The sequence below is a fragment of the Trematomus bernacchii genome, unplaced genomic scaffold, assembly GCF_902827165.1.
Source record: "Trematomus bernacchii unplaced genomic scaffold, fTreBer1.1, whole genome shotgun sequence".
In the NCBI taxonomy this organism is placed as follows: Eukaryota; Metazoa; Chordata; class Actinopteri; order Perciformes; family Nototheniidae; genus Trematomus; species Trematomus bernacchii.
In genome coordinates, this window is record NW_022987869.1 from 2,363,579 (window position 1) to 2,385,801 (window position 22,223).

The 22,223-nt window shown below is 42.0% G+C and overlaps 1 protein-coding gene across 1 annotated transcript in view; it reads left to right on the forward strand.

The window, feature by feature from the left end:
- Window positions 1–2,657: 2,657 nt before the first annotated feature.
- Window positions 2,658–22,223, forward strand: part of smg1 (SMG1 nonsense mediated mRNA decay associated PI3K related kinase) — a 60,142-nt gene continuing 40,576 nt past the window's right edge. The window contains 18 exon segments of the mRNA XM_034113789.1: window positions 2,658–2,897; window positions 6,019–6,167; window positions 6,258–6,410; window positions 8,431–8,567; window positions 13,770–13,828; window positions 13,962–14,175; window positions 14,264–14,389; window positions 14,878–14,950; window positions 15,479–15,576; window positions 15,875–16,048; window positions 16,238–16,459; window positions 16,704–16,805; window positions 17,499–17,789; window positions 18,672–18,802; window positions 19,573–19,731; window positions 20,775–20,893; window positions 20,988–21,075; window positions 21,165–21,266. Coding sequence (XP_033969680.1) covers window positions 2,818–2,897; window positions 6,019–6,167; window positions 6,258–6,410; window positions 8,431–8,567; window positions 13,770–13,828; window positions 13,962–14,175; window positions 14,264–14,389; window positions 14,878–14,950; window positions 15,479–15,576; window positions 15,875–16,048; window positions 16,238–16,459; window positions 16,704–16,805; window positions 17,499–17,789; window positions 18,672–18,802; window positions 19,573–19,731; window positions 20,775–20,893; window positions 20,988–21,075; window positions 21,165–21,266 — 2,477 coding nt within the window. The 5' untranslated portion in view covers window positions 2,658–2,817.

Below are 22,223 nucleotides of genomic sequence, written 5' to 3' on the forward strand. Positions count from 1 at the left end.
AATAAAAACAAACCTCTTTTTAAATCGATGCATTCATGAACATGTGTTTTACAAAGACTATATTCAAGTTCATAAATCTAATAGATCTTTATTTTTGAAGGTTATGGTGTTCAATCAATCAAATAATCTTATTTTATTTATATAACCCAATAGCACAAATATGTGGTATTTACAGTGTGTACAGCACACACATGTATCACATGAAACACTACATTTCTGATACTGGGTTACGGAGATATGTATGCTCATGCTCGGACCCCTAACACAATGTCATGGGAACTATAGGGCTATAAAAAGCAACTAACCATGACACACAGCATGACATTGTTGACTTATTTTGATTAGAATAGGCTAAACCATAACAACACTAAACATGGTTTACTCAATAATTCTTCAAAATGTTTGTGAATATGCTGCTCATTTAAAATTGAAGCAGACGAGTGACGGTAATAACATTTCTGATTTCATTAGGGAACACTATATTAATAGGGACCATGAATATGACTTATTAATGCTAACACAACGTATATTGTAATATGCATGCTATGTTTTGTAGTCACATTCTTACTTAAACTTTATAATTTATTTTATTTTATATATCTCTTTATTGTAAATTCTAATGTTTTATATACAAATATTAAATTATATAAAAAAATCAGATGAACTCTGTCAGATAGACCTACCTAAAAGCATGTGCATGTTAGTTTCAGCAATTAAAGGCAGGGATTGCAAGTAACTAAATACGTTTACTCAAGTACTACTTACCGTATTTCCATTTTATGCTATACTTCATACTCTACTATTATTTTGAAAAATATATTGTACTTTTTACTCACTACATTTAATTGACAAGATTAATTACTAGTTACTTTGCAAGTTCACAGTGTTAATACAAATCAATCAAAAAATCATTCAAATGTTATTTATATAGCCCATTATTACAAATTACACATGTGTCTCACAGGCTTTACCGTGTGTACAGCATATGACAAAGTAAAGTACATTTACTCAAGTACTGTATTTAAGTTACATTTTGAGGTACTTATACTTGACTTGAGTATTTAAATTATTTGCTACTTTGTACTTCTACCCCACTACAATTCAAAGGTAAATTGTACTTTTACTCCACTACATTTATGTAGTACCGTTACTTTTCATATCAGTAATAAATATGATCAAGACTTTGGTTACACCTGGATTAAATGCACACTACCCTGCAGTAAATGAAGTCATTAACATGTGTTCCATCTTTACCAGCTTGATAAACACATTAATGTCAAAACATATAATATAGGCTATATGATTGTGAAATGGGCCAATCAACATAATGAGTACTTTTACTTTTGGTACTTTAAGTATATTTGGATGCTAATACTTTTGTTCTTTTCCTTAAGAAACATTCAGAATGCAGGACTTTTACTTGTAACAGAGTATTCCTACATTCTGGTACTTCTACTTTTACTTAAGTACAATATTTGAGTACTTCTACCACCTCTATTTTGTAAATTGTGTAATCTTTGTATCTTTAATTTTTTTTTAATGCATGCTTCTTAGTTCATATTAAGCTGTCTTTGGCTCTTTTCTCGCTGTAACAAATGCACATCCCCTAAACCAGGGGTTCCCAACCTTTTTTCCCAAGAGCCCCCCCAAATGACTCCTGTTGGAAGTTTAAAAGTCTAAAAAATGCTACAACTACTGTCACAAACTGGATGAATGTGAAGTATTTTGTTAAAGGAGGATGAAAGCGTAATCAAGGAGCACTATTGGAGTGACTTTGATGGTTATTGGACTCAGGATTAATTCATTTGGATTCCCGCTGTATCGCCACGTGCTGAAAAGTGCTATATAAATAAAATTGCCTTGCCTTGCCTTGCCTTGCTGTATGAAGAAATTAAAGGACGGCGCAAGTGGAAACAATTCACAAAGGGATTAAACTGTTTAAAACACATGCTCAAAGTAAGCCGGATTTTGCCGATGTGTTTATGTGGATACAAAAGTCGTAAATAATCTACAAAATGGAGGAGACCGATCTGATCGGAGCAACTGTGACAAATAATCTGAAACCGGCATGGACAATATGTTTTAAAAATGCGCTTATCCAGAAAAGCCTGGTTTGGACACTTTACGGGCAGAAGAAACATTTCTATTAAAGAAAGAATTATACATTTCTGTCTTGTTATGCCTATAATAGCTACTAACTTGAATTTTTATTCAAATTAATTAATTAATTATTTTTTATATGTTACTGTAATGTAGAGACAAGGCTTTTAGTGACAATCATGTATTGCGTTACAATTATATGTGAAGAATTTTTTTTAGTTTTTTTTTTAATCTAAATATGATATTTGGCCTCAAATCAAATCAAACCTGGCGCCCCCCCTGCGATCTTTGGCACCCCCCCAAGGGGGGCGCGCCCCCCAGGTTGGGAACCACTGCCCTAAACTATATAAAAAGTACAGCACTTGAGTAGACATACTTAGTTACATTCCACCACTGGATAAAAGGAATTAGAAGATTTGGGCAAACAGTCGAATGGTGAAAGTGGACAAGGCAAAACCTTGATTTGATCCCCTCACAGGAACAGGGCTGATAAGAGGCTGGAGGCTAACAACCGTTACCTCCAGAAGATGGCAGTAATGCAGCGGTCCACTGCCGTAAAACCGCAGCGAAGAAGAGCAAACAACACTACCATAAGCTAGCCATAACGACAAGTTGCTAACCGATTTTAGAGACTTGACAAGACATACTAGAGCAAAGTAACCCTGAGGAGCTCCACGGTCACCGCGGCCGGCGGGTCATGCAGCTCTCTGAAAGGTAATGAGCCGCAAAGCCCCGGGGTCTCGGCTCAGCGGCGCTGCCCACAGACTGCAGCCACACTGGAGTGACTGGCAGCCCAGGTTGGTGCTCACCTCCGGAGGAAGCTAGCTACAATACAGCGGGGACCTTATGGGCCTATGCTGTGTTGCTCAATTGAGTAATGGGATGGAAATACTGGGTGTCTCTGGACTAAAGCATTAAATGCTCACCGTTGTCTAAATGTCTGTTTAACCGCTGTATTGTCACAATAGCACAACACGCTGCAAGCTGTTGAGCCCGGCGCTAAAGCTAGCTTAGCATTGATTAGCTACATGCTGCTAACTCACTTAATTGACATAATTGACATGTTGGCAAAAATGAAGTCTCATATACCGCAATGATAACCCAATATTAATTTATGAATTAACCTCAAGGTGATACTTATTCTTAATGAGCTGTGTTAGTGTAGCTAGTTAGCATCACCACGATACTGTTGGCGCTGGCTAACACTTAGCCAGGGAAAACGCCACCATAATGCAATGTTATCAACTTCCTTCAGAACTTCCGGATATATGTATACACGGTGTGATTAAAACTGTACTCCGTCAGCCTTTTAAGCTGATAATAAATGTCTGGTTGAAGCATTAGGCTTCTGTGTTAGCATCACATGTGTAAACGTGCCTCACGACATCTGTAACATCATGTGTTTTTAGCGGGGTGACTGCAGCAGGGGCCCCTGTCGCTCATTGGCCCTCAATGCCCCATGTTCACTTTATGACCACTATTAGTGTGTCTAAATTTAGTTTAATTACACATTTCTTTGGCCCAAATTCTTGTTTTCCTGCATCGTTACCAAATCTGGGGCCCCATTGACACATAGGCTCTTGGGAAAGATCTATTGATATGACCTAGGCGTTTTGAGATTACATTGTGCTTACAGTGCACACATTCTCAAACAATTTATAGTGGAACTAAAGTTTCACAAATTATTACCTAAAGAACTGCATAATGCAGATACAGGCACCATAAATCATTTTTACCCGGGCCCTTGGTATAAACCTTGCATTTGTAAAAAGTTTTGACCAAGGGCCTAAACCTTAGGATCACTGTTTAACACAATGCCAGAACTTAAGGTTAGATGCATAATTGTAACCGTAATACCAACAAGCAGCTACTGTACCCACATGCATTGTTTACTTTTGGTACTTTGAACATTTGATTACACAATTATGAGGTTCAAGTGGAATATATATATATATATATATATATATATATATATCTCATAACGTCCCCCTCACTTTTCAAAGCAGGAATGTTAAAACAAATACATTCCTTGGCCTGTTTACTAAGCAGGACAAATGTGTACATGAGTAATGCTGCTCACAAAGCAACATAGTAGGAACCTATTATTAGTGGCGTTGTTCGTTTGATCCTACATTTCATGATCGGCAATTCAAATATGTTTTCATTGTTCTGGAAATGTTATACATAAGGCACGAGAAGAAAAATCTCTTGCATACACACATGTGGATAAACTGTTGGATGCATCATTTAAGTAACACATGAGTGGGAAAAAACAATACCATTTCCCTGTGTCTCTTAGTTTAGCAACACTTTAAATTAAGCAAATTAACTAATGGAATCATATAAAGTCAACAGATGATTTTGTTTCTTTTCAAGTGGCATTTATTAATAAGGTATTATTATATACATGTTCAATAGATTTGTGTTGGGTCGTTTTTCACTGGAACAATATAAGCTAAGACGTTTGATGCCATATGGTTGCTTTTATGATTTGTTGGGAGATAAGTGTTTGCTGTTCTCTCAGTTTTGACTTTTGGACTCTGAATGTTTACGCTTTCTGATACTGTAGCCGTTTGTCAGGCAACAAAAAAATCAGTAAATTGCTGAATTTATAAAACAGAAACCTGCCATTTCATAGTTGAGATTTCCCTGCTGTGTAGTTTAGCTTCTATCAGTTCTAATGACTTCAGTCACAATCCACTGAGGATGTGGCATCGGCTGCTTTCACTTTCAGTTCAGAGCCACAGTGTGGCAGGTAGTGATCAGGCAGTGATCAGACAGGAACAACCACATTTTCTAGAAAATATTAACAAAAAATCTGAACGAGTGATGTGCGAAAACCTTGTTTAGGAAGATGTAGCGCCTTTTATGAAATGGGGTTTTTCTCAGATTCTGTTTAATTTCTTTCCAGATAAGCATATTTGTCATCAGAAAAAGTGTTACAGCAATGGTAGGGAATACCCTCATACTGAACTGTACGGACTTCCAGAAAACTATGACTGGGTGAAAACCCTTTAATAAATAATCATTTAAAAGCTGTGCGCCAGTACAATGTTCTAATGAGTAGTGGCTCCTCTTTTGGTAGTATTGCAGCAGAATGCTTATTCTCCAGTGCTTTAAGGAAACTTGGTTACAGCACTGCTTTATTTGGGGGTGGACCTCACATCGTCTAGGGGGGTCTGGGGGCATGCACCCCCGGGAAGATCTTTTTTTAAATGTTGAAGTTAAATGCATCAATCTGGTGCTTAATGAATTTATGGATTGATTTCATATGAGTTCAACACTCAGATGAAAGGGAGATGTATACTTTTCAATAATCCAAACATCTTTAGAATATGATCACAACCAATAACAAATCATTTAAACTTGTGTATTCTTATCTTATGTTACCTAGTTGGCATTCTTTCTTTTTATTTATGCATATTTTACTAATCACTTCCCTTTAAACTGTTTTTTTTGTACTGTCCTATAGTACACATTGGAATGATTTCTTACTTTATTTTCTACAACTATATTAAATAGATAGGTGTGCTCTCTCTCTCTCTCGCTCGCTCACAGAGGCTGTGTGCTCCTCCGTTGCGATGACGCGAGCGCCACGTATTATTATTTTAATGTATAGGAAAAAAAATTAAAATATATATATATATATATATATATATATATATATATATATTTTTTTTGGTACCTGGCTGGCGCCCCTTAGCTTGTAAATCCAGAATGTATTCTGAATGAAGTTATGGAGATCTGAAATCAGTATTGGTAAGGTGTTTGTAAAATTCTCAGATTCCTCCCCTATTCAGTTGTGGAGTAAATCATTAAAAACATTGATAGATGATGACCTAGCAGTGAAACACTTTGTGAAGCCATTCCGGTACTTCAGTGACAGGATTTCTCTTTCTCATCTCTCTTTGTGTTCAGAGTTGAAAGTGTGTCATCCAGCCAGGACGGAGTGAAGTCCAGAGAGCTCGGTTCAGCAGCGGTGTATGACGTGTTGCCCCCCAGCTGCCCCGACCAGCCCGCCGTGCCCAGCGATGCCTACGCTCCTGCAGAGGCACACCAGGACGAGGGTGAGGCCTGAGTCCAATATCCTTCTAACCTTGTTTTTCTTTTTTAGCTTCCTATGTAATAAACAGTTCTAACCCCCTTGTTTTCCTCAGATGGATATGACGCTGGTCCGGGTGTCTGTGATACTACATTTGGTTGGAAGTCGGTGGGGCAAGAGTTGAGGCCAAATGACGTGACTACAGATTTGACTCCGTTTCAGCATGGAAACCGTGCTTTAGCTTCAAAGGACATGAGGAAATCGCAGGGTAAGCTCTCTGACAGATCGATGCTCTAACATATGATTCAGTGATAAGGGCTGCAGATGGCCTAAGATATGTTCATCTACTCCTGCATATTGAGGCTAATCTTTACTGACAAATGTACCACAGTAACCCTAACCCTGTAAATCTCAAATTGCCAACATATGTCAAATCTGTGATGTACCGATGCACCATACATCAGCATCAGCTCGTTCAAGCTTCATTTGTCTCATCTGCACATGGGCAAATAAGGTGACATGCACCAATGGCACTAGAGGATGTTTATGTGTCTAGCGGTGCCATGTGACTGCTAATAAACACATTTTTTAAATTAATGACCGATAGGGGTGTAACGGTATACGTATTCGTACCGAAAATATTCGGTATGGGCCCTTCGGGTCGGTACACGTGTGTACCGAACAAATATAACGTAGAACGTGAACAACTTTTTGGAAGTAATCTCAGGTGCTGCGTCGCAGTGTTCAGTGTAATTTGCTCCCATTGGGTTCAACGCGTCATAGAGCGACCAAGTCATTTAATTGGACGAGAGGCATACTATGAGAGCTGGTCACAGGGATGCGTTCAAATTTAGTCAGTAAATCTGCTACCTCTGTCCCTAGCGAGAGGGTGTTCTCCACAGCAGGAGACATTGTTAGTGCCAGCAGATCTGCCCTTTCGGCAAGCAATATGTGGACAAGTTAATATTTCTTAAAAAAAACATGAAAATACAATGACAAGCCTAATGTCAAGCTGGCAGCTTAGGTGAGTACTAGTACTATACAGTTCAAGTACAGATTATTTCAGTTCATCGAAATGCTGCACCTTAATGTTTATTTTATTATATTTTGTATTTATTTGAGTGAATATTCAGTTTAATAATAATTAAAAACCCAAAACAAATATTATGTTTTGTGAGTACTAGTACAGTAAAGTTCAAATACAGATTATTTCAGTTCATCGAAATGCTGCACCTTAATGTTTATTTTTATTATATTTTGTATTTATTTGAGTGAATACATTATTCACAGTTTAATAATAATTAAAAAACCCCAAAAATATTTTATGTTTTGTGATAATTTTTTCTGCTGTACCGAACCGTGACCTAAAAACCGAGGTACGTACCGAACCGAAATGATTGTGAACCGTTACACCCCTAATGACCGACAATATCTCAAGTTGGTCTTTAATTTTGAAGGATTAGAACAATGACTGAGGGGGATCAAATGTAACTTGATTGGCCTCCGCTGACTTCATGTGTGTTGACCTGAAAAGTGAGCGCTCAGTCTCCGTTCATCTTTATTCTCCATTTACCTAAAATTCACAAACTAAAAGATTCTTCTGTATATTTATAAGTTTTCTTATTTTAATAAATGGGTATTAATAGACTGATTGACAAAAAAAAAGTCACCACTGACTGTTGATACTTTAAATCTTCTCAATGAGAAGGCAAAAGTTAATTTCAGGAATTTGTACAAAGTAAGTGTGATGAATATTTATAGTAAATATGTTTTTGTTTCACTGGCACAAAAGGGGAATTAACTACAAAGAAAAATAGAGTAAGGTGTATTGGCATCACCCAAATTGTTAAACTTAAAAAAAATACTATCTGCTATGAAATTTGCAATCTGTGCAATCCAAGTCAACAATCAAGGCCACATTAGAATTACTCATGAGAAATGAGCAATATCCCGTGTAGTTACTTTGTGTTTTTTAGTTCATTACATTATATGTCACTTTGTTAGATGCGTTTACCCAAAGCGACTCCATACTGTGGGCAGTCCCCACAGGAGCTGCAGTATTTGGGGTGAGGTGTCTGCCCAGGGACACAGCCATATGCTGACTGCAGTGGGGATTGAACCAGATCTGAAGATCAGTGCACTTGAATAGCCGATAACAATATTTTTGTATTTCCTTTAGCGATTATAATGATATTTCCTGATGTTAAGGTTCATGTGACAGAATAAAAATGATGAGGATGAACCTGCAGAGTTGTTGACATGCTGTGTTGTTGTTGTTGTTGTTGCAGACAGAGGGATGGCTATCTCAGAGGAGTCTCGGCTGGCCAACCTCCTGCGCAGAGTCTCCAGGGAGGACGACCGCGACCGCAGGCTGGCCACCCTCAAACAGCTGAAGGACCTGATCAGTCACAGCGAGAGCAAAGTGGTCAGTCCCCCATCCTGCTAACATCAGAGAAACAACCTCCAGTGAATACTGTTAAATTGTCATAAAACCCGGAAATGAGTCGTCACTTTTACCACTTCCGGTTCCCTCGCCTCGAAGTTTACGTTTTTGGTTAGATGCCTTATGTGCAAACGGTTGTATCCGCTACTTTTCTCTTTCGTATAGCCCGTTCGTTCACACGAGGCCGTAACGGAACCGCGGAAACAGACCCCTCAAACGATAATGGGTCCCAAGGTGGGTAGATCTGCAAACGGAACGCTCTGGGGGGCCCAACGGCTCCGTGTGAACGCCCTATACGATCATTTCCTGATAACGATGAAGCCATAGCCCCGCCTCTCCCCACCTCTGCTGCTCACTGCTGTAGCATGGTCAGTAGCTATTGTCAGTAGCTACTGCTAGTGCTACTGCTACTGACCATGCTACAGATGTTAGTGCAAAATCTACAGCTCCTCTACCACAACCATCAGCAACAAGTGGACATGGAGAACTACATGAACTACATGTTCCTGAATCCACCGCGGGGCATAAACAGAAGGGCAACCATGCTCGGGGGTCTTCTTCGCTGCTTTTGGTGTGTTTTGTGGCGAAAGTACAGCGCCACTTACAGGCCCGGCATATGTACTACAGCGCTCCCGAGCGGTCTCGTGCGGAAGTACAGCGCCACTTACAGGCCCGGCATATGTACTACAGCGCTCCCGAGCGGTCTCGTGCGGAAGTACAGCGCCACTTACAGGCCCGGCATATGTACTACAGCGCTCCCGAGCGGTCTCGTGCGGAAGTACAGCGCCACTTACAGGCCCGGCATATGTACTACAGCGCTCCCGAGCGGTCTCGTGCGGAAGTACAGCGCCACTTACAGGCCCGGCATATGTACTACAGCGTCTCCAGCGCTCCCGAGCGGTCTCGTGTGAACGGAAGACTTTTTTGATATCGTATTCGGTTCGTTTGCGTTTCGTTTGCGTTTCGTTTCGTATGCGTTTGCGTTTGCGTGTAAATGGGGTCTTAAGCAAGATCTGTGCTGTGGTTAACACAAGCTTACAACTTTTAACATCTAGCATTTGTATTTTTGCTTCGAAATACACAAAGTGGCGTAAATAAGTGAAGTGTAAGTATCATAAACATTTGTTAGCCTCATATCTTATTTTCTGTAATATTCCAAAATCCCATTGCTCTTTCTGTTGGGGGAACCAGGGAGATGCTAACTTCTGTGTCGACCTACACAAATATGTGGTCACTGCACTACACTGTAAACACTCTGTTTGGATTTATCTTCTGCAATCTCTCATTCGTCACATGGCATTTCCAATCCATACTGTTTCACGAGAGTCCTCTTTTCCCTAAATCTTTACAATGGAGCAGAAAAAGGTAGCATAGTTACTATGGCTGTGCATCTTCACTGGTCTCACGATTCGATTACGATTATCCTGTCACTGATTCGATATCACGATTCATAACAATGCATTGCATCCTCAATTTTCTATATTATTGCACATGACTTCTTTTTCATAAATTAATACATGCAGTAAGATACATATGAACCCCCTTTTTATTATTTAGAAAGTGCGTCAGAAATCAATAACATAAATGTCTTGACATTAAATTATAAACCATAATAAATAAATAAATTGTATAGGTCTAGCCCAGGCATGGGCAAACTAAGGCCCGTTGGCCATATACGGCCCTTGGGTTAGCCGTTGGGCTTTTGAATCCGGCCCGCCGAATATTGGTACAAAATTGTCCAAATTATAGTAAAGACCGCATTCATTTTGCCTTTTTCCTGCAATACCCGGCATTTCAGTTGATCCCACTAGATGGCGCACTCTAGACTCAATTTACCTTTGCTGGAGTCTGGTCTATTTTCTCAGCTGGCCCCACTCGGCAACCCGGCAAGATCCAAGCACCAAATACGTCACGCTTACATTGGATGGGGTCGAGATTAACCTGAGCAATAACAGTTCATGGCGAGTACGGCGAATACAAGTTGTAACAAGCAGTAGCGCTGAGCAAAGTGACTAGAACGCAACCACACACTTATAAAAATACTTGTATAAAGTCAGGCAACACTAACCAGGCTGAGTGTGATTCTGTTTATTTTACCTTACTTTAATGACCATCCGTTCATTGTTATTGACCATTGTTAAGAGCAGGCAGACGTTTTCCTGTTGTTTTGTATTATAGCAGCTATCGGATAGAATCAATACATGGGCTACATGTGGCCATCACAAGTAAAATCATAACGAAAACTACGCCGGTAAAATATGCGTGTAGAAAACGGCTTATGCCACAACATGATAGCAACAAGTAGTCAAGATAGTTTGATTAGCTTTGGTTGCTATGCCAACATCACCTGTAGAATGCCAGAGAAACTTTCATAACAGCGTTGTGATGCCAAACAGCGTTCAGACTAAAACACATTCACTGATGGGGATGGGGGATATTTATCAGCTGCTTGTGTGACAGTCAGACAATGAAAACTTTACAGCGGCCGCTGCCGCGAGTTAACGGGAGAATAAACTCCGGTAGACGAGCAGCACTGCAGCGGGCAGTAATGCAGCTGAACCACATTAATAAACAATGCACCACGGCACTCAGGAGAAAGGTATAAAGTTTGAGAAGTAGTTCTGGCTTCGTATGATTAAAAACGACCCGACGCAGTCCTCTATTGATGTTGTTGTGAGCGGTGTTGCGGAGAAAATCAGCGACGTAAAACGCTGTGTGGGTCATAAGAAGGCACGTAAACGGTTACGTCATGACGCAAACGATGACGCAATAATTCACCTTCGAACCTAATTCACCTTTGAACCTGCATCTGTAACAATGAGTGGACCAAAGAAAAGAAAAGTCAACTCTCTCTCTCTCTCATATATATATATATATATATATATATATATATATATATTACAAATAAATAAATATGAGCACACATTGTCTCACAAGCACAAAAAACCTCAACAGGCCATATCCAAATCTGTATCAATCAAAGATTTCGAGCAAGGAACACCAACATGTTTGCATTGTCAGGCAAATGCATCTTTGATTGTAAACTGTCGGGAAGGTGGGGGCTCTCCATCTCCAGCTGCCGTGTTTGCTACCAGCTGGGAAAACGGAATGGGTAGGTTGTGTTTCAGGTGCAGTTTAAGGTTGGTCGTATCGCTAGCTTTTGTTGCTACCTTTTTAAAACAAATGCGACACACCGCCCGGCTCATTGAAGTCCGTAGGTTCGCCTCATTGATTTGGCTTAAATCCAAAATATTCCCACACCGGAGATGGTATTAGGTTTTGCAACCAATTCCATTTAACTTCAAATTCCCCTCGAGTAATTCACAAGTTGTCTCCTGCTTGTCTCTATTATTAATTTGACTGCTGCACGCGGAGTGTTCTGACCTGGCTGTGTGTGAGCCCCGCCCCTCACGGCGCGCCTGGCCAGCAGCCACAGCGCGCCTTGCAAAAATGCTGGTCACATCCTTATGTAAACAAACACGCATATAAACGGCAATTTATCGAGGTCAGAAAAGTTATCGAGTTCATTTTTATTTATCGTACGATAATTAATCAATTAATTGCTTATCGCGACAGGCCTAGTTCCATCCTCAAAAACAAAAAACTAATACTTCTGCAGTCTAGTTGCAGCTTCTAGCAACGGTCTTCTGTTAAAGAGAGGACAGTGAATGTCCTGAATGTGGCATCACACAGGACTTAAGTCTGAACACAGCAGACAACAGGAGTATTTACAACAAAACAAAAACAAAAATAGTGCATGTGGGTGCACACTTACATTCTCTGTCTCACTGTTACATAAATCCAATGAATGTATGAGATTAAGTTAGCTTCATCATATCTCAATCAGGGATTAAATGAATAATAAAGCCTGTCACTCATTCTTTTCAAGGGGGGGGGGGGGGGTTTGGAGGAACAGAGAGGAGACGGTGATCGCGGAAGCTTTCTTCCTGCCTTCACAAACTTGAAGGCAAACTTGGTTCTGGACTGAGTCAGAGCGGGTCATTCTGCTGTTGGTTCTGGACTGAGTCAGAGCGGGTCATTCTGCTGTTGGTTCTGGACTGAGTCAGAGCGGGTCATTCTGCTGTTGGTTCTGGACTGAGTCAGAGCGGGTCATTCTGCTGTTGGTTCTGGACTGAGTCAGAGCGGGTCATTCTGCTGTTGGTTCTGGACTGAGTCAGAGCGGGTCATTCTGCTGTTGGTTCTGGACTGATTCAGAGCGGGTCATTCTGCTGTTGGTTCTGGACTGATTCAGAGCGGGTCATTCTGCTGTTGGTTCTGGACTGATTCAGAGCGGGTCATTCTGCTGTTGGTTCTGGACTGAGTCAGAGCGGGTCATTCTGCTGTTGGTTCTGGACTGATTCAGAGCGGGTCATTCTGCTGTTGGTTCTGGACTGAGTCAGAGCGGGTCATTCTGCCGTTGGTTCTGGACTGAGTCAGAGCGGGTCATTCTGCTGTTGGTTCTGGACTGATTCAGAGCGGGTCATTCTGCTGTTGGTTCTGGACTGAGTCAGAGCGGGTCATTCTGCCGTTGGTTCTGGACTGAGTCAGAGCGGGTCATTCTGCTGTTGGTTCTGGACTGAGTCAGAGCGGGTCATTCTGCTGTTGGTTCTGGACTGAGTCAGAGCGGGTCATTCTGCTGTTGGTTCTGGACTGAGTCAGAGCGGGTCATTCTGCTGTTGGTTCTGGACTGAGTCAGAGCGGGTCATTCTGCCGTTGGTTCTGGACTGAGTCAGAGCGGGTCATTCTGCTGTTGGTTCTGGACTGAGTCAGAGCGGGTCATTCTGCTGTTGGTTCTGGACTGGTGTTGATTGTGTTGGTGGATAAAGCTGCTCCGTGTGTGGTGTCGCTGAGCCGCTGTCACGTCTGTTCCCTGATCTCTGCGTCATCGACCGATTTGATATTCGTGTGACAGAAAAAACCAAGCAAAGAAAACTCATTGTCCAGCCACGGCCGGAAAATCTGGAAGCAACATTACTACGCTATAATCGATTATGTTCTATCGATGCAGAATCATCCACGTCCGCATCGCGATGCATCGTAGACAGGATGAACTTCAACACCCCTAATAGTTACACAGCGACAATTTGGAAATGCATCAGGATCAGAAACACCGGAATATCCTTTTTGAAATGTGTTGAAAGTACTGACACGGACCTGTTCTCATACTTTGTGTTGTCTCCACAGACCCTGGTCAAACAGCTGGACACCATCCTCAGCACCTTGAATGACATTTTGAATGAGAGGTAAGATGGAGCTCTGGACTGGTGCTGTTATGCTATTGGAATGTCTCCCTTTTCATTGTAAGAGTGACTCCTCCCTCCTTGCCCCTAATGTGATTCTGTCTCTAACTGACTCCCCCCCGGTGTTGTTGTGTAGCAGTAAGCTGCTGTGGGAGCTGCGTCAGGACGCCGCAGCCTGCCTGGGTCTGCTCTGCACCGTGCTGAGCTACGAGGCCGAGCGCATCTTCAAGTGGCTCTTCCTCAAGTTCACCACGGGCACCCGGGACGAGGTGAAGCTGCTGTACCTGGTGGCAGCGCAGCGCGCCCTGGAGGCCGCCGGGGAGAGGAAGGCCTTCTCTCACGTCATGCAGGTAACCCCACAGGCTCTGAGCCGCGCTCTGTTCCCATATCATTCTCTGATCTGCAGAAGGTTTGATGGGAGTGTTTTGTGTGTTCCAGCTGGTGATGAGCAACCTGCAGTCCATCCTGGAGAACGTGGACACTCCGGAGCTGCTCTGTCACAGCGTGAAGTGTATCCTGCAGGTGGCGCGCTGCTACCCGCACGTCTTCAGCACCAACTTCAGAGTGAGTGCTTCACCACGGAGCGCATCAAAGTCAATGTCAGCTTTATTGTCAAAAATTCTACATGTGTTATACATCCAGAAATCTCTAAATATCGTTTCCCGCAGTCCTACAGTGTGACATGTATACATAAAACAAAACAAAAAGGGCCTAGATACACGGGGTATACATTTAAACAAAACAAAGAGCCTAGATATGTATGTTGCTCCACGTAGATATCAGGGCAGCAGAAAGTCTTATCGCAGACCTAAAAAACACCCGTTTCACCTGCACCATTAATCTTGTTTGAATGTATGCCTTGGAAGGTTTGGGTTATTCAAAGCCAAAGCAGCAGTACATACAAAGGTTTGGTTTATTGAAAGCTAATGGACTTTCATGTTTTTGCCTTTATGATTTTGTATCTTTATGTTTGATTGCACTGTAAATCGTTTTGTATAAAAGTGTCAGCTAGGCACACGGGGTTAACTAAGGTTTTTTCTGTTTTTCCACAGGACACAGTGGACATCTTGGTGGGATGGCACATTGATCACACACAGAAACACTCACTCACTCAGCAGGTTTCAGGTCAGTGGGGTTTTATCATTTGCACTAAACTTTTTTTGGTGTTCAAACTTTGATAAGTTCTCATGGGATAAGTTGGATTGACATTTTGTTTTTACTCCATACATCTTCTCTGCAATGAAATGTAATCAACCTGTTTATTTCTGTCTACCGGCCTGTGGCTTGAATTGACTGAATAGTTGATTTTAAGGGCTTGTCTACAGGGAAGGCATGTAAGCTCTGTTTTAAAGTCATCAACACTGCCAGTATCTACACAGGCTGCTTAAGGACTTCATTATTTTTCTCAGTTTTATAAGCTATCTTTAATAGATGACCCAAAAAAATATATCTGCTTAACAGGAAAAGAGCATTGTTTATAGATGAAATAGACAGTTCTGATTTTAATATACTATGAAACGAGGATATCCATTGATTAATGGTTTAATCTACTTGCACTTCATCTGACCATCACAGAAGTGCTAAACATTGTGCTGCTGTAGATGGCAGTCCAGTAGCTCATGTCCCCCCTCTGCCCCCCCTGTGTGTGTTCAGGCTGGTTACAGAGTCTGGAGCAGTTCTGGGTGGCAGACCTGACCTTCTCCACCACCCTGCTGGGACAGTTCCTGGAGGATATGGAAGCATATGCAGAGGTGACGCATTACATGAAGCTCCTGGACAAAATGCTGTTCTGCCACTTAGATACTCTACTGTTGTGAAGCACTTTTTATTGCTCTATGGTTTATTGTTTTACAGCCAAATACAAATTGTAATTTGAGACAAATGTATCAATATTAATAAATTGTATAGGTATTTATGGGTTTTAGGATTCATTTCTGCACCACTTTATTGGCTCTGTGAGTAAGTCATGTTAAAGTGATATTCTGGTGTAAAAGCTGTACATCCTGCCAGTTGGAGTTGATGAAGAGTTTGACTGTGTGCTCTGTTCAGGATCTGAACCATGTGATGTCAGGGGAGGTGCTGGATGAAGACATCCCCCCTCCCTCAGTGTCTCTGCCCAAACTGGCAGCTCTGCTGAGGGTCTTCAGTACGGTGGTCCGCAGCATCGGAGAGAGATTCAGTCCCTTCAGAGGACCCCCCATCAATGAGGTCTACGTCAACGATGTAAGAGCTACACCTCCAACAACCTGGGGGGGCAGAGTTAATATTATAAAAGATGTTCTGAAAAGCAGATCCAGTCACATGAACGCATGTGTTTATCTCTATCATTTGCTACAGGTCACTTCTACATTTGTTATTAATGTGATATTTCAGCGTCATGGTATCTGAATCTGGTCTGTTCTGTTTCCTCAGGTTCTGAGCCGGGTTCTGTCCTGTGTGTCAACGGCAAAGCAGGTCCAGTTCTCTGAGCTGGTCCTCACGGCGGGGAACGAGTGTGTGGGGGTGCTGCTGACCAGTGTGGAGCCCTACGGCCTGCTGATGGAGGCCATCCTCACCTACGGCCTGGACCAGCTGGACTGCTGTCAGGCTTGCGGCCCTGACTACAACCTGGCAGTGCTCAGCCTCGTCACCTTGGTAACGCCACTTTAAGAGTTTGATCACACCGGTTTCACTTTGATCTGATTACACTGTGGTTTCACACTGAGCGAGTTTCATAAAGCTTATTTGTATTGACAGTGTAGTTTTCCAGTCTATTTGTTGTTCTTGGAGTTTTACATCTATAAAGGTTTGTTTTGGTACCGTTTACTCTCGTGGGTTGTATATTATTCCTCTCTACCAAACTGTAGATTGATGTCATTTTGACTGCATTGTCTTACAGATCATAGACCAGATCAACACAAGGCTGCCCGCGGCCTTCGTTGAGAAATTGTTGGCACCCGAGTCCCGCCTGCTGAAGCTGCGCTTCCATCGAGAGAAAGAGGTGAGCATTTGTGTGTTGCTGTGTCAAAACATGTGGGTGTGTCACATTATGGGCCATTGGTTCATTTCCTAACATGTAAGGCTTGGTCTATTATTTCTATGTAGCTAATACGCTACGGAGCCACACATGTTGGGGTATCCAAACATTTCAGCCAGTCATATTGGAAAAAGCACGAGCATACATCTTTAACTGTTTTGGAAATGATGCAGTGATCTGCTCCCTTTCAGACTCCTCTTGAAATAAAGCTCCCTCGTTCAGCTCGCTCTGTGGGTGTGACTTTCTTGCTGTCATAATCATTCATATCTATACATCCATGATTTAATGATTGCTATGAGCACAACATTATTTCTAGCCTCTTATTTTTGCTCTCAAACTGCATTCAACTTTAAAATGTACCCTTTTTAGATTGGGAATAACTGTATTTTTACATTTGACTATAGAAAAATTAAATAATTCAATGTAATGTTTTTTTTTGTATATTGTTTAGCCATTATTAGAATTTAGGGGCCCAAAGCAGAATAAATAGACCCAGACCCAGAGAAGCATAATGACTTTAAAGTGGATTACTGTAAGGGCGAGGGCTATTGTTTCATGGTTGAGGTTTGGTTGTAATCATTTGAAACCAAAGAAACTGAAATAAAACACTATAATGTCCTCACACATTTGATAAACCTGCATGTGGTTATTCCCCAGGTGATGTCAGCAGTTCTGGCTGTGTACAAGGCGCTGCTGAGTCTGAAGAACATTCCCACGCTGGAAGCAGCTTATAAGCTGGTTCTGGGGGAGATGGCCTGTGCCCTGTCCAGCCTGACGGGGACCCTGGAGCCCAGTGAGAGTGCCCCGGCCCCCAGCAGCATTTGCCCCAGCATCCAGCACCCCACTTTTGCTTCCCTCACCCTACCCCCGGAGAAGGCACAGTTTATCGTGATCTTCAACCTCAACACCCTGACCACCATCGGAAACACCAAGAACTCTCTCATCGGGGTCAGTCTCTTTTTACTGATGCTCACTAAACAACACTCACACAGCTAGTAACGGCATGATCACTTGTTGTATCACTGAGGCTAAAGGCTGAGACAGCTGCTTACCGAACATATGAACTGGCTTGGTTGCCTCAAGAAAAGGATGCAGCCCCTTCCTGCTACATAGTCTAGTTACCTCCTGAGTGAACCTGGAAATGTTTAGGCTCCCAAAGCTTTATGTTAGAAATGAATAGTAGTGTCCCCAGCACATAGAAACTACTGGATGCTAACTTGCATATGTTAGACAGTTTGAGTGGTTTTGGGGGTTATTGAGGATGCCGAGTCCATTTCTGACATTTTCGCGAAAAAGGATGGCAGTTTTAACCATAAAGTGACGGTATTTGTCCTCTCAGTGGGCAGCTAAACACCTCTTACAACCTCGGCGCTCCTTACGCCCCAAAAAAACACACTTGTAAGGGTCCCTATGTTTGGTTTCGGTTTCATTATGGATTTAAAATGTTTCTATGAAGATTTCCTGTCCCTCCACATTGCACAACACTATCAACCCCCTCTTTCAGTTCTGTAGTCTGGCTATTTTAGCGTCCGCCCTAAGACTCTTGAGTATGGCGACCAATCAATAATGACAACCTGTGCCCGTTACGCAGCTCACTTAAGCCTTGTTGGACCTGATCATACTGTCACTCTGCCTGTTACTGTAAACACAGACTATGGACTGCAGTGTAGTTCATATGCTTTACTGATACATCTAAAAAAAGGCCATTGAATCCAGTTATAACCAGGTGAAAGTGAAATGCTGTATCACTAAACGCATTGTGGTGTTGTTGTCCTGATGAACTGTTACATGGCCGTGTGTTTATTGTTGGAGTGTCTTCTGTCTCTGAAGATGTGGGCGTTGTCTCCTACGGTCTTCACCCTGCTCAGTCACGATATGACGCTGGTCCACGCTGAGTTGGCTGTCTTCTACCCTGCCATCCAGTATGCTGCGCTCTACACCCTGTACTCCCACTGCACCAGGTAACACACACTCACACACACTCACACTCACACTCACACTCACACTCTCACACACACACACACACTTCAGTTTTTACCGGACTTTGACCATTTGGGTAAATATCTCTCCGGTCATATTGTCCAGTAAAAATAATTAGCCATTAACCACGAATTTAAAGTGTTCTAAAAATAGTCTAAATAGATGAGTCAGCATCAGCCCCATGACGCCACAAGCCACCAGCTGGCTGTGATGACAGCGCACACAGAGCCGTCTGAGCGCACCGGGACAACGCTACACAACTCAATTCACATTAAGTGCCGTACTGATGCTGCCTTTTGCATGCTCAAACCCAACGGTGGTGCCCAGGGTCAAAAATAGAGACGGAACACACGTTTACCCCAAAAGAACGATGGAGGATCATTTAACATCAGGGAATTGCTGTTGTATGGATACAAATATTTGTTCAACCTCAATTATAAATACAGATAATATTTGACTGAATATTTCACATTTGTCCAGTAAATTGAAATCTTAGCCGGCACAATTTTTTTTGGAAACACATACATACACACACACACACCTGTATCCCTGGCTTCAAAAGTATGTTCTTCCTGCATGTTAAATCTGTATTCCCTGAGGAGCTCCTAAGAAAGGAGACTCTTGATCTGGTGTGATGTGTCAGGTTTAAATGGAACATACCCAGTAGAGATGAATGCACAGATGAACAGTAACCTGTAGGAGCTGCTCTGATGTCACTGCTCCTCACTGCCTGTCTCTTCTGTTTGTTCAGACACGATCACTTCATCTCGTCCAGCCTGTCGTCCTCCCCCTCCCTGTTTGATGGCGCCGTCATCAGCACCGTCACCACGGCCACAAAGAAACATTTCAGCACGCTGCTAAATCTTCTGGGAGGTCTGCTAGCCAAGGAGCACCTCCCCCCCGAGGCCAGGTTCTTCATCACACCAACTTACACCACGACTAAAACTCAACGATGAACTGTCAGGACATTAACAGTTAAATAAAAACGACTACTTAGATAGTGATACCCATGCACAACCTCAGAATGTGCCACATGGAAAGCCATCCCATTAGTAGTCCACAGTGAGTGGTGAGCTAACGGGCACTAAGTGTTGTTCCACTAGGAGTCACTGCTGGGCTTCCCACCATAATGTCAGCACACACAGCAGGGTGGCACCATTCAGGATCAAATAACCATACTCGGGGAAAGCTTCCATTTTTGTATATATATTACCTTAATAAATAAGTAATCATTTCATTAAACAAACCTAATAATTAAATACAAATCATTGCGATTGCTTTCTATGGATATATTCTTATTTTTTAAACAAATTTGGAAGGGGTTTTCTCCGACTTCTTTCTTTATTTGAACATCTCAAGAACAAACGTACACAATTGCCATATTTACGTACTATTTTGTCCGGCTGCACCAATAATGACATTTCTAGAATGCCCAGCGTATACATACAAGTCATTTTACAAACCAAGAACAGAAACAATTGACGAAATCAAAACAATAACTACAGCAGACGCAACAAATAAATAAATGAGAAGAGAGATTTAAAAAAAAGAAATAAAAGAAACCCTGCATAGTCATAAAGGATGGATCCATCTCATGTCTGTATGTATTAACAGAACAGAAACAGGCTTATTGCCAAGCAGGTGAACACAAACGAAGGATTTGCCTTGGTGTACATGGTGCAAAGACACAGTTCAAGGAAATAAAAAGTCAAACAGCCAAACAAGAAACAATACAAAACAATTAGAAAACTATTATACGTTAAGATATAGAACATTATTTACATGAAATCTGGATATATCAAAAAACAACGTACACTATCAGTGCAAAGTACTAATGTAAATAATGTAATATGTGCAGTATCTAAAGAGTTTTGAGATGTATTCATTTGAGACAATAATGGGAGATAGCTGCTAAGTGGATCCACAGCTCTAACGGCTCTGTTGCTCTGTCAGGAGGCTGCTGCTGACCTGGGCTCAGGAGATCTCTGTGCTGATGAAGAAGTCTGACAACTACATCCCCCTCTTCTCCCTGCCCTCCTTCAACAAGTTCTGCAGAGGCCTGCTGGCTAACGGTGAGCCCCATACGTCCAGCAAATCTATATTTTCATCTTGCCTTTCCCACAGGTCAAGCGGCTGATGTTGTTCCTCCTCCTTTTCTGTGCACAGGTCTCAATGAAGACCAGAGTATCTGCCTCCAGACCTGCCACAGTCTGCAGGTCCTCTCCTCCTCTCTGTCCACGGAGCTGCTGCAGAGGTCAACATCAAACTAAACTCCAGCACAAACTGCTCTCAGGAAGGGATTTACATTTGGTAATGATTCCCTCTGCTCTGTTCTCCTATCAGGTGTGTGGATGTGTGCAGAGTGCAGTTGGTGCACTCAGCAGTGAGGGTGAGGCAGGCCTACGGCAAGCTGCTCAGGACAATCCCCCTCGATGTGGCTTTAAGGTAAGATTCAGCTCTCCACATGCCAAATCTGTTTGACTAAATGATATTACAACTGGAAACACCATGACTGTGTACCAGCTAGTGTTAATTAGCCTTTTTTAGTCTTAGTCCTGTGTTACATTTCCGTTTTAGTCATACTTAGTCACCTTCATCCTGTTTTTATTTAGTCAAGTTTTAGTCGACTAAAAGTCTGAGCATTTTAGTCTTATTTTAGTCAAAGAAAACTAATTATTTTAGTCTACTTTTTGTCAATGAAAACTGTTGAGGCTTTTTTAGTCATCAGATTATATAGAACATTTCAGTCAAATTAGTCTAGCCAAAACCAATAATTTGTCATTTTAGTCAAACTTATTTCACAATAAGATGATATCTTGTCCTTATTTGATGAAAAACACAGGTTGAATGATTAAGAATGCAGCTTTGCAGAGAGTGGTCAGGTTTGTGGTGTTTTTACCAGCTGTGTTAAGGCCACATTGCTTCCCTTCTGATAAAACAATGCATTCGCTTTTTTTCTCAGCCTCATTGTAGCGAAAATGGGCCCAAATATCACATCGTTTCTTTCTCCCAAGCAGTGGTGGCGTTAGACTTTTTCGTTGTCAGTCATTTTGACGGACAGGATCGTAATATTTCCGTCATAATCCATTATTACCCGTCGAGTGCACAATTTATCACTCACTCGCGCTGACGGGGGGGTATTCGGTTAACGCGAGTGCGACCACTGCTCCCAAGCCCTGTTGTTGCCATTTTATTTTCTGTTAAATAAGGTTAGTTAGACCATGAGTTAGACCCGAGTCTTCCTGACAGTTCATATTGTGCCGCTGCCCGGTGTAATTCAAATGTACCGCTGCGCGCAGCACAGACACACAGCTGCTGCCCAGCCGCAGCACCGGAAATGGAACTGCTGGGAGAAAAACTGACTTTCGGAGATGTAACGTTATCTTTAATAATATTTCGTCT